At 38.1% G+C, this 18,304-nt stretch overlaps 2 protein-coding genes across 3 annotated transcripts in view; one reads left to right on the top strand and one right to left on the bottom strand.

The window, feature by feature from the left end:
* The first annotated feature begins 226 nt into the window (after window positions 1-226).
* TIFA (TRAF-interacting protein with forkhead-associated domain) lies at window positions 227-790 on the top strand. Its single transcript, XM_010001866.1, has one exon. The coding sequence runs from the start codon at window positions 227-229 to the stop codon at window positions 788-790; it is 564 nt and encodes a 187-aa protein (XP_010000168.1).
* A 4,964-nt stretch (window positions 791-5,754) lies between these two features.
* The window catches only part of AP1AR (adaptor-related protein complex 1 associated regulatory protein), a 14,200-nt gene continuing 1,650 nt past the window's right edge, over window positions 5,755-18,304 (bottom strand). Inside the window, exons 2-10 of one of the 2 annotated variants that reach the window (XM_010001864.1) lie at window positions 16,854-16,902; window positions 15,561-15,587; window positions 14,699-14,724; window positions 13,712-13,808; window positions 12,858-12,956; window positions 9,681-9,739; window positions 8,541-8,614; window positions 7,499-7,627; window positions 5,755-6,191 (exon numbers count right to left, since the gene is read on the bottom strand). In XM_010001864.1, the coding sequence (XP_010000166.1) occupies window positions 5,926-6,191; window positions 7,499-7,627; window positions 8,541-8,614; window positions 9,681-9,739; window positions 12,858-12,956; window positions 13,712-13,808; window positions 14,699-14,724; window positions 15,561-15,587; window positions 16,854-16,902 (826 nt within the window). In that variant the 3' untranslated portion in view covers window positions 5,755-5,925. The remainder of the gene's footprint in view (window positions 6,192-7,498; window positions 7,628-8,540; window positions 8,615-9,680; window positions 9,740-12,857; window positions 12,957-13,711; window positions 13,809-14,698; window positions 14,725-15,560; window positions 15,588-16,853; window positions 16,903-18,304) is intronic. The other variant, XM_010001865.1, reaches the window with a different exon arrangement.

The raw sequence follows: 18,304 nt of genomic DNA, 5'->3' as shown, positions 1-18,304 counted from the left end.
CTGTCAAGAGTTCTGCAGTGCTGTGCAGCCACTGCAGCAGATGTGAGAGGGATGGCTGGGAAAAGCTCAGCACAGAGCAGGCTGGCACTTAGCTGTGGTCACCAAACAAGTCTTGGGCACGGTGGTGGGAAACGATGGTTGTCATGAACAATTTTTTTTGGCACTACACTTCGCTTTCATGCTGTGATTATACTTCTGTCTTGTAGTGCTGAGGGCTCACTTCATCATGACCTCTTTTGAAGAAGCTGAAACCGAAGAGACAGTAACATGCCTCCACATGACCTTTTACCATCCCTGCCAAGAAGACAAAATGATGTTTCGTTGCTTGAACTTCTGTAAGCGAGAGCAGGTCAGGGCAGATGAGATGGCCAAGTTTGGCCGCGATTCCAGCGTCTGCCGTTACAACCTGATGGATGCTCGTGTTTCCCGGGTTCAGTTTTCATTGCAGTTCTACAGAAAGCTGAACAGCTCAGAACATGGTTTTGAGATAAAGAACATGAGCAAGAAAACAAAACTCACTGTGGACCAAACAGAACTGGGTTACTTAAACAAAATCGACCTGCCGTGGAAGTGCATCATTTGTTTTGGGGACTACCAGATTTTAGCAGAGACTCAAGAAGGGGAGTCCATGGATTATTTTGAGACTCACTTACACTTGGCTAAAGTGCCAATCTTGCAAGAAAGGTGCCTGCCATCACTGCAACCCGTGGCAGAGAATAGCTTTTCTTCTTCCTCGTTTCCTTCCCAAGAGAAGAGCCCCGTAGAGATTGATGAAAACGAGTCATGCTAGCAGGGGGAAGGAGGCTGGAGCAGCATTTGAACATTGTAAACCTGCTCAACTTCCAAAATTGAAGGCTGTCACCTCAGTCCACTGCTCTTGAAGGTTCTCAGTGTTGCACATCAGTGTTCTTACTTGTTATTTTCAGCACACCAGAATGCACTTCAACCGAGTCCTGGCGCTGTCCTCACCAGGGCACGTGACCTCTTGATCACCAGTGTTTGCCACACAAACACGTGGGAGACACAGAGGACCTCTCAAATCCATTGCAGCAAAATCAATTCAAGAACTGTGACCACATCCTTGAAGGGATATTTAACAGGCATCAATACAGAGCATGCAGAACAAACAGTGTTTTAGCCCCAGCATTGGTTGGCCAAATAGGGATGTAATGTCTCACTATATTGGTTATTCTTTGCTTCTGATGTAAAAATCCAAACAGTATTTTCAAGCCTAGGTCTTTACTTCCTGGATTTTGCACCTTAGAAACACTTTGTCAGCATAGCCAAACATGTCAAAAAATATTTTTAAACAAGTCAAACATATAACAAAACATAGTTAATGTTTTTATTAACTTTGCAGTGGGATTTTTCTTCTGTTTTTAAAATTAATAATTTTTTTTTTTTGCAAGTTAACTACTTTTGTGAATGTAAATAAACATGACCACAGTTTGTAAAAATCCAGATAAATTTTATAATAAAAGCATTTAGTTGCCTAGTAAGCATTTCTTGTCTTCTACAATGACAATCTAAAAGCACCTATGGTGAACAAAAATATTTCCAGGACAATCTAGATAAGAAATTTTCATTGGCACTACTCTCTGCTTTCTAAAAGTGCTCCAAGATAAGGACTGACATACTTTTAGCAAATTTTCTACCCCTGCCTCCCACCCCAAGCTCTCTTACAATTCTGTTTTCTATTCAAGTTTTTCTCACATTGTTTCAATTAAGTTTTTCCTGGCTAGGGGCTCAGCTTTTCATTGGCACTTGTTTTTTTGTCAAGTACTCTAGTTTGCTGGAAAGACACACTGGAAGGGATCAAACCAGAGCATATGTAACAGTTCCCCATATTACCATCCCAAAACATTAGGAAGCATTTCAGTATTAATCATGACAAGAAAAACAGAATTACAAGTGAGGGGAGGACAGCTGAATTGCACAACATGACCTGAGATTAAGACAACCAACCACAAGAGAGAAAATGCCATGGGAGAGGCAATGCAACTCAAATGCAGGCTTATGGAGGATTTAATTTGCCTATTCCTCTCATCCTTGCCAAAAAAACCTTGTTCCTATGTTTTATTTGCTTTGAACTAGGCTCTGGTACTTACAGCTTCTACAGAGTGGCCACTATCTGCAAATGCAAGCTGTCTAGGAAAACAGCAAGATGTAAATACAATCTGAAACAAGTTCTTCCATATAAAACCTTTCAGATGAAATAAATAAAATATACAGAATTCCTTATGCTTACTAATTTGGCCTGTGTGTGAGGGAGGAGGGAACATTTTACGTTCCCAGTAAACAGCTTTCTTCTATTAGTGCTCTTAAATTATTACAGATGACATGCAATGTTTTGCACTGCTTTGAGCTTAAAAAGCAAGGTTTCTAATACTACACTAAGCAGTATTGTTACCCAGTTTCCATCCACTGGCCCTGTCACATAGATCATTAACCTGTGGCACTGATCATATTAGTTGATTACACTTTCTGGCTATTACCTAAACAAAAAGTGACAATCCCAACCTCAAGTTTTCAAGTGCAATATATAAACAGAAGCATCTACAAAGAGCACTTCCTGAGGAGAATCTTCTGTCTGGTCTGCAAAGTTCAGAGTGAGCACAGGGAGGCTCTACAGACAACCACAGATCTAGAGTGGAGCATTCCTTGGGGACATCCCCAGGCATCAGGAGAAAACCTTGGTGATGGGGAAAAAAACCCCAACCAACGAACCAGCAGTGCAATGGTTTCCAAACACTAGTCATTTCTACAAGTATAATTATCTGGGATAAGAATCAACCCCAAAATAGGCATTAAAAAAAAAAAATGAATCCTCTCTTAAGAGCATCTGGTAACTGCACTGATTTGACCAGAAGTTAGTTTGACTAGAGAAGAGTTGTTTCAGCACAGCCATGCCAGAACATAACTTGGCTCACCAGAAACAGATCCTGCTTCTGCCCCTCTATCCCAGGCTACACAAACAAAGGCAGTGAACACCTAGAAGTTTTTGCTTGGCTCAGCTGTCCTAGTATTCACAATCGTGGAATAATAAAAGACAACGCTGGAACACCAAGTTTATGCTTAAAAATCACACTCTGAACAGACTCCCAAACAGTCATGTCAAATGATTTTGTATTCTACAGTGGTCCAACTTTTAGCAGAGGAAACATGTATAACTAGTGGGTGAGCAATTTAGTAAAACACTTTTCTGGAATAAAAAAATATTTCCCTATTAAAAACACTGATTTCCTAGACACGGGCACAATTGGCAAAGTCAACTCAAGTGGTGCATTAGGTCAGAGACACATGAAGACACAGAAGCTGCTTGCATCACACAGGGGAAGTTATCTTACCTTGGAAGTATGAGAGTATAGCTGCTTGCTTTTGGCAGAAGGGCTCCACACTCCCAAGTTCCTCAAGTCCTCTGTTACTGCAGCTTGTCAGAGCTTCCCTTCCAAAGCCACAGGTCTCCAGAAGGGATGCTATGGAATTCAGTAGTCAAAGACACAGCTAATTATTTATTAAAACCTGCCTTAGTCAGCTGACATAACTAATTTTGGGCAACATTTAACAATCCCTTCTCACACCCTGCTTTCACAATCACATGGCAGCCAGAAAACCAGCAACAGAGAAATCATTGCCAACCGCAAGGCTGGCTGAAAATTTGAATGACTTGAATTTGCAGAGGTTTGCATCTTACACTACTGCTGAATTCCTTCACAGGCTGTTTATATCATCTTTCCCTTTCCCAAACTTCCACACGTAGTGATCACCATTTCTTAAGTCACTTGGTGTGGCACACTGAACTCTGAAAAGTGGAATGCTTCTTAATAAGCCATGGCTGCAGAACATGCCCACTGAAATAAAAGCCTTCAGCTGGGGTCAGCTTCCTTTTCCCCAAGTGCTTGCTCCTTCTACAAGCAGGCCTATCAGCTAGTTTACTTCCTCAAAGCATGGTCAGGACAAGTTAACCCCATGTTCACAGGTCAGGAAAGGCTGCAGGGTAAGTTAAGAGTTTCAGCAGGTAAAAAAAAAAAAGCCTTATTTACATGTTGAGAAAGTTGCCTTTGTGTCCACAGGAACTGTTACACAAATAAATGGTCAGAAGAAGTTATACAGTTGCAGCTTATGCCAAACCAGAAATACACATTTGATGTGTACACGTTTTTTAACCTTATTACAGGCATTGCAAATGTAGATCATTACATTAAGATATTCTCAATGACACAGCAACAAGTTAAATAAATGGAATGTTTCCAACAAGGTAAATCATTAGCATTGAGATTTGTACATATTTAACCAGAGTGTCCACTATTTTGTTCAAGTTATCATGAAGACTACTTCCTCATGGAGAGGGTGATTAGACATTGGAATGGACTTGCCAGGGAAGTGGTGGAGGCACCATCCATGGATGTGTTCAAGGCTGGATGTGGCATTTGGTGCCACTGTCTAGCTGATGTGGTGGTGTTAGGTCATACTTGATCATCTTAAAGATCCTTCCCAGCCTTGGTGATTCTGTGACCACACTGTAGTGATCCTAATATTGCTGAAAGGCTCTAAAACAGTGACACAACTTTCACCACCAAATTCAGGTCTTCTGATGATGCAGATTAACAAAAACCATGCTGTGTTAAATTACACCTTGTCCCCCTTTATTTCTGGGTAAAGCAAGACACCTGGACAAAACAACAGGAGAGTAGCATGGCTTTACTGAAACTTTGGGGAAAGCTTGAGTTCTACAAGTGTTTTTGCATGTTCTCTTCAGTGAGCTTTTTCTTTTTGTAAAAGAGTATAACTTAAAGACCAGGGGAAACCACACAATACATTACATCAGATTGGCAGTAACTGAACAGCTCCTTGAATTTCAGTATGTATTTGCAATATTAACCATCCAGTTTAGAGGCACAGGAAAGCTCCAGCACTTGAACACACTGCTTGGTAACTTCAGCTTCTTTTTTTTTTTTTCCTTCCTTTTTAAAATGCAGATACAGGAATTGAGTCTTTAGGTCCTTGTTCTTCCCTCAGTCTGCTCAGAGAATGTTGCATATCAAGAATTGTTCTAGTTGAGCTGAATTGTAAGTTTTCCACACTTAGAAGAATGTTAAGGACTGTGTAGTAGCAGATGCCAGTCTGTTCCAGAGGGGTAGGGGGCAGGGAAATCAAGACTTTGGTCCTCCCAGTTCTCCACTAGGTACTGGTTAAAATTTCCAGTTTGACACATTGAAGAATTTTTATGGTTGTTTTTCTGTCTAGCACACACTTACTAAGTCTGGCATATTTACAAGACAGTATCTTAACTAACCTGATGATTTATACTACCTTTACTGAGGTTAACTTTGCTTAGCATAAAGTAATAAAAAATGAAAAGAGGACAACACAAGGCTAGGAAGACTATAAGCTAAGCAGGGAAGAACTGCAATTTACCATATGTGAAATTTGTTTTGAAGCTGGCTAAGTACACCCTCTAAACAGCTAAAGAACAAGTCAAAAAGCACATATTGTTGTTGGTTTTTTTTAAATTATTTTTCTATATTCAAGTATTGGATAAATTACATAAGACTGTTTCTGAGATAAAGGTTATGCCAATGATGAATTTTAAAAACAAAATCTGTAGAAACATCATCCAGAAAAAAAGGCTAGTTAAAATATATATGTCAAGCTATGAACCTTAAATTAGTGCAGATATTTTATATTAAATCCAGATATCCAGAAATATACACAATAGAATCATCCCAGTTTTCATAAAAGTTTAGAAGGTAGATGATGAAATTGCACTTAATTCTGAATTAATTCAGAGAGCAAGTCATTCCCATTCCTTGCCAATCAATTTATAAGAAAAAGGGAACCATGTTATAAAAGAGCAATTGGTTTTGTACATTCCATTTCACTTTTTTTCAACATTTGGTCACAAACAAGAGCCACACAGTTCCACTACCTGTCTTGATGATCAGAATCAGATATCCTGACACCTGACGCAGACAAATCTAACACAGGATTTACAAATCCGGCGTATTCCGAGTTGCCGTTATCATCCATTTCAGCACTAACAAAGTCATTCTCCCACTCCAATCCATTAGAATCATCAGAGGCTGAAGCTGGATTACTTCCTGTCTTCTTACTATTAAATTTCAGTGCTGCCCTGAGTATATCTTCTTCTGTCTTGGAGCGTTCTCTCAAGGGAATCATTCTGTTCATGCCTGCGATTTAAAATACGTTTATGAGAAAGACATAGTTTTGAGGGGAGTGCATTTAACATTTGTGCTAGAACATCAGAAGAAAGGTGAAGAATCCTTTCAAGATCCAGACTGGTTGTTTCACTCCTGAGCATCACTGTGGGGTTTTTTTTTGGGTGGTGTTCTGCATGTTAAATCCATAGTTTAGGGGCAGTTTGGGCCCAAATGAACTCAACTAGTGGTGATGTTTTGCAGAGTTCTCAGGAAGACAGATACACTGAAACAACCAACTAGCAGAGTTTATTTCTCCTATAAATGCAGCCTGCTGCCCTACAATATAGGCACATAAATCTTTGAAGATTTTTAGGACTGTGGCATCCTGTTAACACTCCTGCAACTTACTGACAAACAGATGAAACATCATCACCGGAGACGTTTTTTACAGCAGCTAAAATTTAAGATAGATATTGGGTGCATTTGTCTAGAAAATGTCATTTGTCTGAAAAGCTTTATTTAATTTCACACAAAAAAAGGCAAAATATTGGTCAGAAAACTGCACAGGGACATCAGAGAGAGTTGTTGGGTTTTTTTCCTCAGTAATTATACACTTTCTCATGGTGTATCAAACCCCTCCCACACCACTGGAAGGGAAAAAGGGGTGGATTTATTACACTCTTCTTATTCACTGCACTCCTCATACATTCCTAAATAAACTCTCCTTCTACATTTGGAGTAACTTGCTAACTAATTAATTATAGAGTTACATATTGCAAGTGAAACACCCAGCTCAGTGCAGGTTCACTGAAGAGAACAGAGACGATCTGTACCAAACACCAGCAGCAACTGGGATGCTCACCTGGAATGCAGACCTAATTCCCAGTAGGTGTTACAATAAAAACAACTGGGTCTTAAACAAACACTGCTTCCCACAATACTGCAGTCAGAGACTCCTGACCAAATTCCACTTTTAAAATTAAGCATAAGCTATTCCTTCTACTACTGGCTCACCAGAGGGCAGCATTTCTTTACCACTAGTTCTGTTGTGGGTTTACGAGTCACTTCCACAAAATGCTGGAAAAGACGTTTACTGGAATAGCCAAAGAAATCGATTCGTTTTAGACAGAGAGCCAAAATGTACCAAAATAAGCCATTTTCTAGGCAAAAAATAATTTACATTTTAATCATGACACACTTGACAGAAATTTCATCAGAATTAGGTTTTCGATGACCTTGACAAGGTCAAAAGCAACAAATTTACAGTCAACATAGGTAAAACTGCCAGCATTTTTAACTTGTAAGTTCAGAAGGAAACCCAAAGGCAGAATAAATACCTTCTTCATCTTCCCACTCTAAATCTAATGAGGTGCTGTCATCATTTCCACTCGTTGATTTTGTTTTGGTCATTAAATCACAACTACTCTCTGTGTTGGGTGTCAGCACTGTAGCATCAGATGAAAGTCCTATATAGAAAAATGCATTTTTAATTCATAAAAATATTTGAAGTTCACTATGCAAAACTAAGTTTCCAAGGAAATGTTGTCATGTGCTTTGTGGCCATTAAACCTCAGGAACATTTGATAATGAAACTCAAAGAGCATAAAGTAGCTTTTTAATTGTCAACATCATAGGACATTGCAAGAGGACATTAGCAATGCTATCTAATTAGAACTACAGAAGAATTTACTAAGCTGTGAGCTAGACTTGTGTGAAGACCTGCAACAAAACCAAAAAACAACCCTCACCCCCAAAAAACCCAAACTAAGGCAGTATTTTCCAAAAAACTACCATCAGTCCTCAAACTTCTTAGCAACTATCATATAAAGTCACCAAAACCTATGGATGTAAGTTTATAAAACTGTTTTCCTTTAAATTGTGAGGGGAATTTTTTAAAATAGGCAGCTAAATACCCTCTTGCCCTTCATTAGAAAAAAAATACCATGAGTACGATTCTAATAATTTAGATAGGAGATAACTAAAAATGCTCTACACACACGTTTGCATCTTTAAGACACAGTTTGGTTTTACAAGAAGAGTTCACTGCATTGATGATGCCTCCACAAAGATGGCTGCAAAGCCTTAGTAAAATGAAATCCATGCACAGGACCTGTTTGCTTACAGAACTTGCTTTTGAGAACTGGAATGGCTGCAGCACAAGTTGGATATGCTGTGTTTTTCTAACATTTGGAGCATTAGGGATTAGAGAGGAAGAGCAGTGTCTATCACATGTTTTTATTCAGACATGTATATACATTTCATGTGTGTGTCTGTACATACATAAATATAAACAGAGTTTATCTAGAAAAAGAAGTGGCACTCTGTGCTCCTCAGAGTCACTTAACATCTAAAGACATGCATAAGAAAAGGAAGACTTACTACTACTTCGAAAAGCTTCATACTGGAATTTGGTATTTCTTAAGAAAGAATCAAGATCTTCCTCTCCCACAGAGCTGTAAGAATGATGCAGATACCATTTGTAGCTTTATGAACCTCCAAAGATGCTGCAGAAGATACAATAATGCACATGCCCCCCAGTTCTGTGCTACAAAGCACATACACCTTTACATAAAATCTTTATCAAATGATCTGCAAAATGCCTTTCCACTCCTACTCAGCACATCCTCTCCAAGTCTGAGGTTCTGCACAATTTTTAGGACCATTTTCAGTTAAAAGATAATTAACTTCTCTCACAAACCAACCCTTCCCCTCTTTGTCACTTTTAGATACTGCCTCCTTAATTTCCAATTCCTTTTTTAACTAATGCATTCCAAACCTGCTACTGCAGCCCTTTGTTTCTAAAATCTGTCTAGTTCCTACTCATTCCATAAAATCTGTTTTCACAGCTCCTTTTTTAACTGTACTTCCCCAATTGAAAATCCCCCCAATGCCCCTTCTCTTCCATTCAAAAACAGGTGTTTGATTTTAGAGGGTTTTTTAAACTAAAATATTGTTCCACAGTACATTTCTTTAGGGTTTTTTTGGTGGTTGTGGTTTTTTTCCCCCCCCCAATACTGAACACAGAAGGTGGGAGTGAAAACAATTAAATATTATTAATGAAAAAACAGGCAAACTATATGTAAACCATTCAATTTGATTTGTGTATATTTTTACTAACACTTTCAACCAGGGGTCTGAATAGTAAAAATATTTTTATATTAGCCAAGATTTTACATATAAACACCTTTTTAATATAAACCAGTAAATCTTGTGTGTGTGTATATTAGTAGGTGGGAGTAGGTTCAAATTTGTGTCTGTCAGTCTAATAACTACAGTGAAATACAGAATTAATGCCATCTACTCTATGATTTTGCAGATTAATGGCAACCAGTTTACATTCAGCAACTGTGGTGTGAAAAAAACTGCAATGAATGAAAACAACTCTGATTTACAAAGGCTGCATATGTAAGGTTTGAAAAACATGGATTTTCTTTTTTTTGGGGGGGGATGGGGAGATGAGGAACAAGAGTAAAAACAGTCCTGGTTCTCAATTACTGTTAAGAATATTTTGTATCTTACCTCTGATATTCTCCATTATTAACAGCATGTGCTCTCTGTGTTATCCTTTGCTGTCTACGCTGCTATCAAAAGAAGTAAATAGTTGAAAAAGCTGCATACAATCACTTGGAATAATCTACTCAATGCAATTAAAATTCCTTTCATGGTGACATTAGCAGGAGCACTGTCCTGGTCCTTGGAACAGTTGAAATATAACTCAAGGAAAGACAGACTTTCAAATAAAGATCAAATTTTATGATACTGAAGGGACTGTGACATGTGAGCAGTATTGTTTTTAACCTCAGAAATCTCTCAATTTAAAAGACTGTAGCTTTGTGAGTAGAGGTCTCAACATTCCAACCTCTCATGCACCCCAAAACAAGAAAGCAGCCCACATCAACATGTCTAGAAACATGTGACTTCATTTGGGACTGCATCTGTCCTCTGCTGTCTTCTCTGCTTAAGCCAGGGGCATTTTCAACACACAACTATCACCTGGGTGAAGTCTGATCTGGTTTTGCCCTGTGTGCAACAACAGTCAATCTACAATTTAAAAGGAAAGATTTCCTACAGGTCATTTTATCCCTGGACAAAGCAGTGCTGCTATCTCTGGTTGTTTGTAGCACCACTTAGTGCTTCATTTATATTAATAAAAGCTTTTAACTGCCTTTGCTGTGCCAAAACTATTAATACCTCTCCACTCTTAAGATAGAAAGCTTTCTGGTATCACGTGGCAAAAACAGAATGAAAAATGCAAGATAGAAGCCACAAATGCATTTCTTTTGTTGCTACAAGAAGAAAAACAGATGTCATAGAAGTAGGGTTCTGCTTCAGTATTAGAGTTTAAAGAACTTCAGTTGCTTCAGGTGTCTTTTCCCAGTCTTGAAAAAATGAAAGCATAAAAATTGGGCACACTGAGTATGTGATTAGAGGTAAGTCCATAATGAAGCAGTAATTGTTCAGTGATTTTGACAAAGACCAAAATAAAAATGAATGAGCTAGTTTTACAAAGTCTAATGTATCTAGCTACTCTATTTTCTGAAAAAAAAATATCTATTCTCAGCTTTAATGGATCTATCCCTGCAAACAAAAGGCAGGGGTAAACAAACCAGAATTAGTAATGTCACCTTTAACTTCATCTAGGAATTGCTTTTCACTGAGTAAATAGCCTTGGAACAATTAGTGTTTTTCATTCCCAAGATGATGATGTCTTTGTTTCTTGGCACACCTTCCACCTCAGGTATTTCAGTAAGTCTCAGAATAAGCAGATTGAAACCATTAAGGAAACAGGAAAGTGCAGAAGAAGCAGAAATATCACCTCATAGTGATTATAGGTGACAAGAATTAAGTACATGGGGAGAAAGAGAGGAATTTGGCACCCATATAATTAACAACTCTTGAAAAATCCATTACTGACATAGGCAGCAATTATCTCCAGATTCCTATATCCACATAATACCCAATGTAAATCATCTACCAATTTTGCCAGGTTATACAAATACCTGGCATGGCTAAGTTCCAGGATTCACAGATATTAGTTATGTGCTCTGACAAATCCTGACATTTAGCAGGGCAACATCAACAAGCCAAATCAGTTTTAAAGGGATGCCATCCTAGCAATGAAAAAGGCTGTTTCTCATACAGAAGTCTTCTGCCCATGAACAGCAAAGAAGTGAGTTATGCATTCAAAACCAGCTTCTAGTGTATTTAGAAAGGTCAGATGCTTGATGCCTATCTATACAAAAAGCTTCCTTAGAAATCCTTATGGGTCTGGGGGGCATTGTTTGCAAAGGAGATAAGTGGTGCTAATTTTACAAGGGAAGGAAATGAAAATCTCTCTAATGCATTTTATCATAGGTCCTGATTAAAAGAGGTGCACATTTAAAATACTGAAAGACAAGAAAAATAGTATTTCTTGCACAGAGCTTTTACAAAAAACAGTTAAAGCCATAATATAATCTACTTTTGCTGACTTTATACAGACTGAAAGTGTTAAAAAAACCAAACCAAAACAAAAAAGGCAGGCAGAAGGGTCAGAAAGAATTAACCTTCCGATACCAAATGACAAGAGGATAGAAAGATGTGAAATGAGACCTCTACTTAGGCAACATAAATATTAGATGAAAACTCAGGCATCACCATCACTCTGGAAATAACAATTTGCAATTCTCTTTTGAATGCAGGCAATACACTAGGGTTAAAGATCTCTATCTCTAATGTAGATTTCAGACTTTTTCAGTGAGTCTAAATCTGAACCTCTGAAAAGTGACTTCTCATTGAAGACATATGGAATCTCCTCTTGAATGTGCCACTGAAACCACACACATTATAGATACACAGATAAAGAAAAGTGAAAATGTTCTTTCTAACATACACATCCTGTGTGAGAGCACATACTTTGATAGCTTATTAAGAAAGGAAAAACATTAAATGCACTGGTAATATGCAACTCCTTGAAATGACATGAAAACCATCAGTAACAAATGCTACCAGGACAAAGAACAGTGTCTGTTTTCAGAAAAGCAGGCTTTTGTTTTGCTTAACCAAGCTCCCAAAGCATGGACACCAGACATCTGAAAGTAGGCACAAATATATTGAATAAATAATGACTACTGTGAAGTCATGACTGGACTTTGGCTACTACACATACAAAAGACAAAGTGATAGAACAACTCAGGTTGGAAGGGGCCACAGGAGGTCACAGAATCCAACCTCCTGCTCAAAATAGGGTCACCAATAAATCCAGATGACTTGGAAACATGTATCTTCATGTTAAGACAAACCACAGAAATAAGGAAAAATTACATGCACAAACATATTAGGTACTTTTTACACGTCTAAATGCTGATGTGTGCTTATTTTCAGGGTTTTTTACTAGAAAACCATCACAGATCACTTTAAAGAACAGTAACTTCTACGTCATATAAGAAGTCTGCTAAGCTATTTATTGATTAAAATCATACATCTCTCATTCAAAATCTATACTCAGCACCACAAGCAGTTTCAAACAATTCTGGTAATTTTCAGCTGTTCCAGCCAGCTGTACTTCCAGATTGTGTATTTCTTTCTCTACTGGAATTCACAAGCCAAAGCAATTTCCTCATTACGTTTCCTGAGATGTAAAGGATATTAGAAAAGTCTGCATACATAAAAACAGAACAGAAGCTCTGATATATATTGGGGTCTTTTTCCCCTCACCTCCAAGAGCTTTTTCTGCTTTGCTGCCCTGGCTGCTTCACGTTGTGCAGCATATAAAGCCTCCTCTTCTATTCTTAACTTCTCCTCTTGTAAGGCTAACTGTATATGAACAAAATAGTAATGGTTAACAAAAGCAGAACCTATCTATCTTCCTATGATTAAAGCCATAAGTTCAGTAAAACAAAAGAAGAACTACCAGAAAATAAAAATGAAAATAAAAAAATGACTATAGCTAGAACATTTCTCTTCATTAACAGAATCTAACAGCTTCCCTCCCACCAAACATCCCAAGAAATTTAGACAACTAAACATTTCCCTATTGAATAAACATCATTAATAGTGAATTGCTGCAAATGCATGTTGCATTTATTATGAACTGCACAGGGAAAGACTTAAATATTTTCAGTTGTGTATTTAATTGGTAATTTATTCTCAATTTTTATGTTGTATTCCACATCATATTCCATTAATTGCTGCAACACACCAAAACTAAACAAATTATGGGGTTTTTTTCCTCAAGAAAAGCTCTGGAAAAAAACTGAGCACAAGAAAAGCTGAATCAAGTACATTCCCTGTTTTGCCCTTTTTTTAATAAAGAAAAAAGTTCAAATTTAACAGATCTCAGTCAGAAAGCCAGACTTTTAATTCCATTTTTCAGCAAAGAGGCTATTAAAAAGAAGCAATCTCTGATGCACACTTAGTTGTGCAATCTCTTTGTGTATCTTGATCTTAAAAAATAAAACGACTGATGAACAAAACCCACGTTTTGTTCATGCAAATGAAATCTTGTGTTCCTGGTTGATCTCAACTACTTTAAAACTACCCACACCATACTAGTCATGGTTACTGCTTACCTCTGACTGAAGTTTCATATCAACAACTCTCTGCTTTTCAGCAATAGAGTCATAATGTCTCTCTTTCAAGTCAGCAATCTCTTCCTCGGTCAGAGGTCTAAAAGCATGGGAGAAAACACAAAAAGGCTCCATCTATTATTTATGCAGGACAACCCTAAGCTGCACTTAATAATCATAGAGTCTTTCATGACTGGTCCTTTCATGCAAATTCAACAAGCTGTGCCGTGGCCTCCTGAGAGCAGAGCTGCAAAGTTGCAGCTTACTCTAGAAAATGCTGTCTAACCTTACTCTTACAAAGCCTTTTTTTGTATCTTTATAGAAAGCAGATTTTCAGAAGCATTGTTTACTAACACAACTTCTAGCATAGAATTGTGAATATCATTGCTGTGTAAATCTTAATTTTTTTTCTTACTTATTTTGGTCCCTAATAGTAAATTGTTCCCCTTTCATCTGTTTGCCTACTTTATGTCTACTTTTGTGTCTCTAACAAACAAGACTGGAAATAACTATAAGGTTTGTTACATTGCTTCTTTGGGACCATTGGCAGGGAACAACATTTTGGGAGCTATCAAGCTTAAATAATAAAATGTCTAGAGTTAGACTACTAAACCATACACTTTGGTGCCCTCCCATGTTTCCTGTAGAGCAGGTCTCCAAATTTCTACTGCTTACACAAATAGTAACATGCTTACAAAAAATTCACAGGAGTTGTAGCACTAACAGATGTGTAACTTTAAATGCAGATCCCTGCAACAAGATTATCTTTGCCAGATACTGTTTTAACTGTCTCGTATAGTTCTTGCATGATGTGCTTTATCATCTAATCTGCTCTGATGTGGTTAAGCATGAAGTTTATTTTGTCAAGTATTCTTTCCATGTATCCCACAACTAAAAAGAGCAAAATGTTTTTGACAGGAAGCCTGGAAAATGTAATAGTTACAGTGCGACAGCAGAGGGATGGAGAGGTCCTGAACCTCCAAGTCTTACCTGTGACTGCTTCCTGGGCTTTCCCCCTGTTAAGAAATAAAAAAATAAAAAATCTGAGTTTTTTACAATCCCACCCACTAATCAATGTTAATATGGGAAAAAAATCCAATATGAAATCATAGTTTCTTCCCTATGTTGGTTTTACAGTTGGGGGAGAAATAAAATCTATTGTTTTAATTTGGAATTTTAAAACATCAAACTTGGTATGCAGTCAGCTAAAGTGGCTGACTACATCAAACAAATAAGTACTTCCAACTGAAAATAAATATTTCAGTGGTATATTGCAGGAACCAAACTACCAGTCCCCATGTTCTTAAATATTGAACATGGAGGGCAGGTGTCCCATCCGTAATCAAGCTGCATTAAATTTATAAGAGTGATGTTTTAAAGGCAACTTCTGTTTTTCTGAAGTACTGTTCAGCCAGTTTAGCCGTAACTGTAAAGACAGAACACTCCCAAACCCCTCCTTAGCAAAGCAACTCATGTCCATTTATGTTCTCAGATAGCATTTGCTGAGTCTTATACAAGAGTTATACCAGAAGCAAATTCTCCTTCTTCTTCCTCCCCCTCCCTTTTTTAGCCCCTCTCTTTTTTCTTCTATTCTTTTTGCTTTCCTCATGTCTCTAGTGCTCTCTTCCTGAAAGGGTTACTTCCCATACTCCCCCCAATCAGTTTTCTCTTCTCTTAGGTCATCTTCTTTCCTGAAGTGTTAAATATTCATTCCTAGAGCAAGCAAAACTCAAAGTAAAAAAAAACAACAAAACCACCTGCAATTTAAGTCCACAACACAGCATGAAGATACAGACCTTGGAACCATTTTTAATGGTTGCACTATCAAGTTTCACATGATCCAGGTACCTACCTCATCACTTTCCACTAGGTTCTCAAACTGCAGAGAAAAAAAAGTAAACAACCTTTACAATTAAATGTAACACTAAACACGTACAGCAAATATGATTACATATTTAATGTCTTGTAAAAATACTGATGGTAACAGTGGGACTGTAACCCCATTTATGAAAGCCCCTACTTTTCAAGCAAAGTGTTACTTTGAGAATAGGACCTAATGTTTCTTTTCTTAAACATTTGCCTAGAAGGCAAAGAGTCAAAAAATGTTCATGTATTCCACCACAACTTACGTGAGAAACCTGATAAAAATGAAGTCTCACGAGTTTATAAGATTGCTAATAATTCTGTGTATCTGAAGCATTATGATTAGAGCAGCAGAAGGAATGGTGTGGCTCTGACGTACAAAAAAGCACCTACTAAACTTAAAAATGTCAGCAATGTCAGGGTTACAGTGCACGTCACCTCCACCTCACATGGCAACTGTCATGCTTATGGAAAGGTATTTGAAGATTTATGTAATATCCAGAAAACACAGTGACTTTCTACCCAGAATTCTAAAAATAAACAAGCAGCCACCACCCCAGGACAGAACCTTCTTTTCCTCACCATATTTCTGCTGCAGAAACACACTCTCACTGGAATTTGCAAGCTAAAACAGATTTCCCCAACCACACACATCTGTCCCCTTTCTTGGAAGCCAAAGCAGTGATTACAGTGATTATTGTTCCTTTCAGTAATGGGGGCAATCTGAAAGGCCTAGGACAGTTAGACTATAAGGAACACTCAGAGAAAGTAAACCAGGTTATTCTGAGAATCTCAGCTCATAGAAATTAACTTAACACTACCCAGAAAGGGGTGATAACCAGTGGCTGAGAAAGGATCTCTGTAGTGAACAAATACAACTAACTAGAAAGGAACCTCATCAGAATCTAGCTTTTTGTAGAACTAGATTAATGATCCTGCAAGCAAGAACTAAATAGCCTGCACTTACACAAACAGAAATATCACTCCCAATGCAGCAAGGATGAAAGATGTACTGAGAAGACTTGAGAATGCTCTGGTGCTGAGTATCAGATTACAAGAGCTAATTCTTTCCAAGTGATAAAGTGAGATGATATACTAATGTTCTGAGGTGCTAAAACCACCAGCTTGCCACCCAGCACAGCAACAATTTGGTCTGGAATAGCTCAGAATATTTCAGGGTACATCAACTGCAAAAGGTGTTAAAGATATTCCTAGAATTCAGCTCCTTCCACTTTTTTTTTGGGTCTTTTTAAAAGAAATCACTAAAAATGTAAGCACTCACCTCTATAGTGAAGTGTTCTCCTGTTGGACATGTTCTAAAATACTTGGATCTGGAAAAATAAGTCTACAGTTACACTACAGAATAGACATCAATTCACAGCAGAAGCAAATGGAGCCTGAGAATTTTTAATAGCTTTTGAAATATGTTAAGTAAGTATAAAATAAATACAAAACCTTCATCTATTAAACACCTTTACTTGTTAATATGTGCTCTGCAGAAGGAGGCAGTGGCATGTAAACATGGAGACAAGACATACACCCTCAAGTGAGAAGAAATCACTTTATCAGGATGCTGGACTTGACATTTCTAGACATATTGCACGTTCTGCAATACCTTTAATACATTTTTCTTGAAAAACATCATTCCAGGCAATTTCTGAAAACACTGTTGCTCATCAGAGCACTTAACTCTTTACTAGCATGGTATCTTGTACAACATCCATGTTAAACCAGACCTTTTACTTTCACAGCTTGGCACAGCTAGTAGGTTGAACCTCAGAGAACAATGTCTACAAAGAGGTCAAGTAAATACTTCACAACTACAATTCTTCACAGCCTGTAATTTTATACAGGGAATCAGTCTCCTCCTTGATTCTTTAACACTGTCTTGATGCTCTAACACTGTCCTCTGTGAAAACAACACAGTATTAAGTTACCTGAGTACATTTTTGTCTAGTAAAGAGGTTTGGCCACCACCCAAAAGAGCAGTCAGATGTATTCTGCTGCTTCAGTACCACATCCATTCCATCGAACAACTTTAGGAACAAGAGTTTCCAGTTGCAAGTGCTGACTGGTATCAGGCACAAACCCAGGGCCTCAGGCATCTCCACACTTGTACAAAAGATCGTTCTGTACTCACAACCAACACCTACTTCTAGTCTCCTAAAAGCAACGCACCAGCCAAAGCCTGAATTATTTGAACCATATACTGCATTTCATCTCCACGGTATTTTGCTTTGGAATTCACTTAGGCTACGTCTCCCCTGGCAACTTGTGCAATCCACTTCTTCCTTGTTGAGCAGCCGTTCCTTCCACACAGCAGTGTACAGCTGCCCCTGAGGAGCCACTTCCAGTGGATTCATTGCTATGACACCAGAGGTGAAAGGCCACTTTAATTCATGCATTTACAGCCTGAGTGTAATCGGGACACGTGGCATGAACACTTAGAGTAATTTCACTGCTACCCCTCTGTGTCACATTTGGGTGTGCAGGAGCCAATACCATTAAGAACCTAATGTAATAAAACCGTTACAGGAAATTGCTTCAGGACTATCTATGCTGTTAACAAAAGCATGATTGCAGTTTGCAGCAGCAGCAGGCACTAGCTAAATTATGCTCAACTTTACAACCACATGAGCTGCACCCAGATCAGCTGCAAGAACTGAAGGGTGAACCTATAAAAAAGTAAGACAACCCCGTGCAAGCTTACCAGGTTACAAACAGCCCAACAGC

Source organism: Chaetura pelagica, unplaced genomic scaffold, assembly GCF_000747805.2.
Source record: "Chaetura pelagica isolate M959 unplaced genomic scaffold, ChaPel_1.0 scaffold367, whole genome shotgun sequence".
In the NCBI taxonomy this organism is placed as follows: domain Eukaryota; kingdom Metazoa; phylum Chordata; class Aves; order Apodiformes; family Apodidae; genus Chaetura; species Chaetura pelagica.
The sequence above is the reverse complement of the archived record's forward strand: the minus strand, read 5'-3'. Positions and strand labels throughout refer to the sequence as shown.

Bases quoted from the DNA above. Each gene is read 5' to 3' on its own strand.
- TIFA (XM_010001866.1), top strand. From the start codon at position 227: ATGACCTCTTTTGAAGAAGCTGAAACCGAAGAGACAGTAACATGCCTC.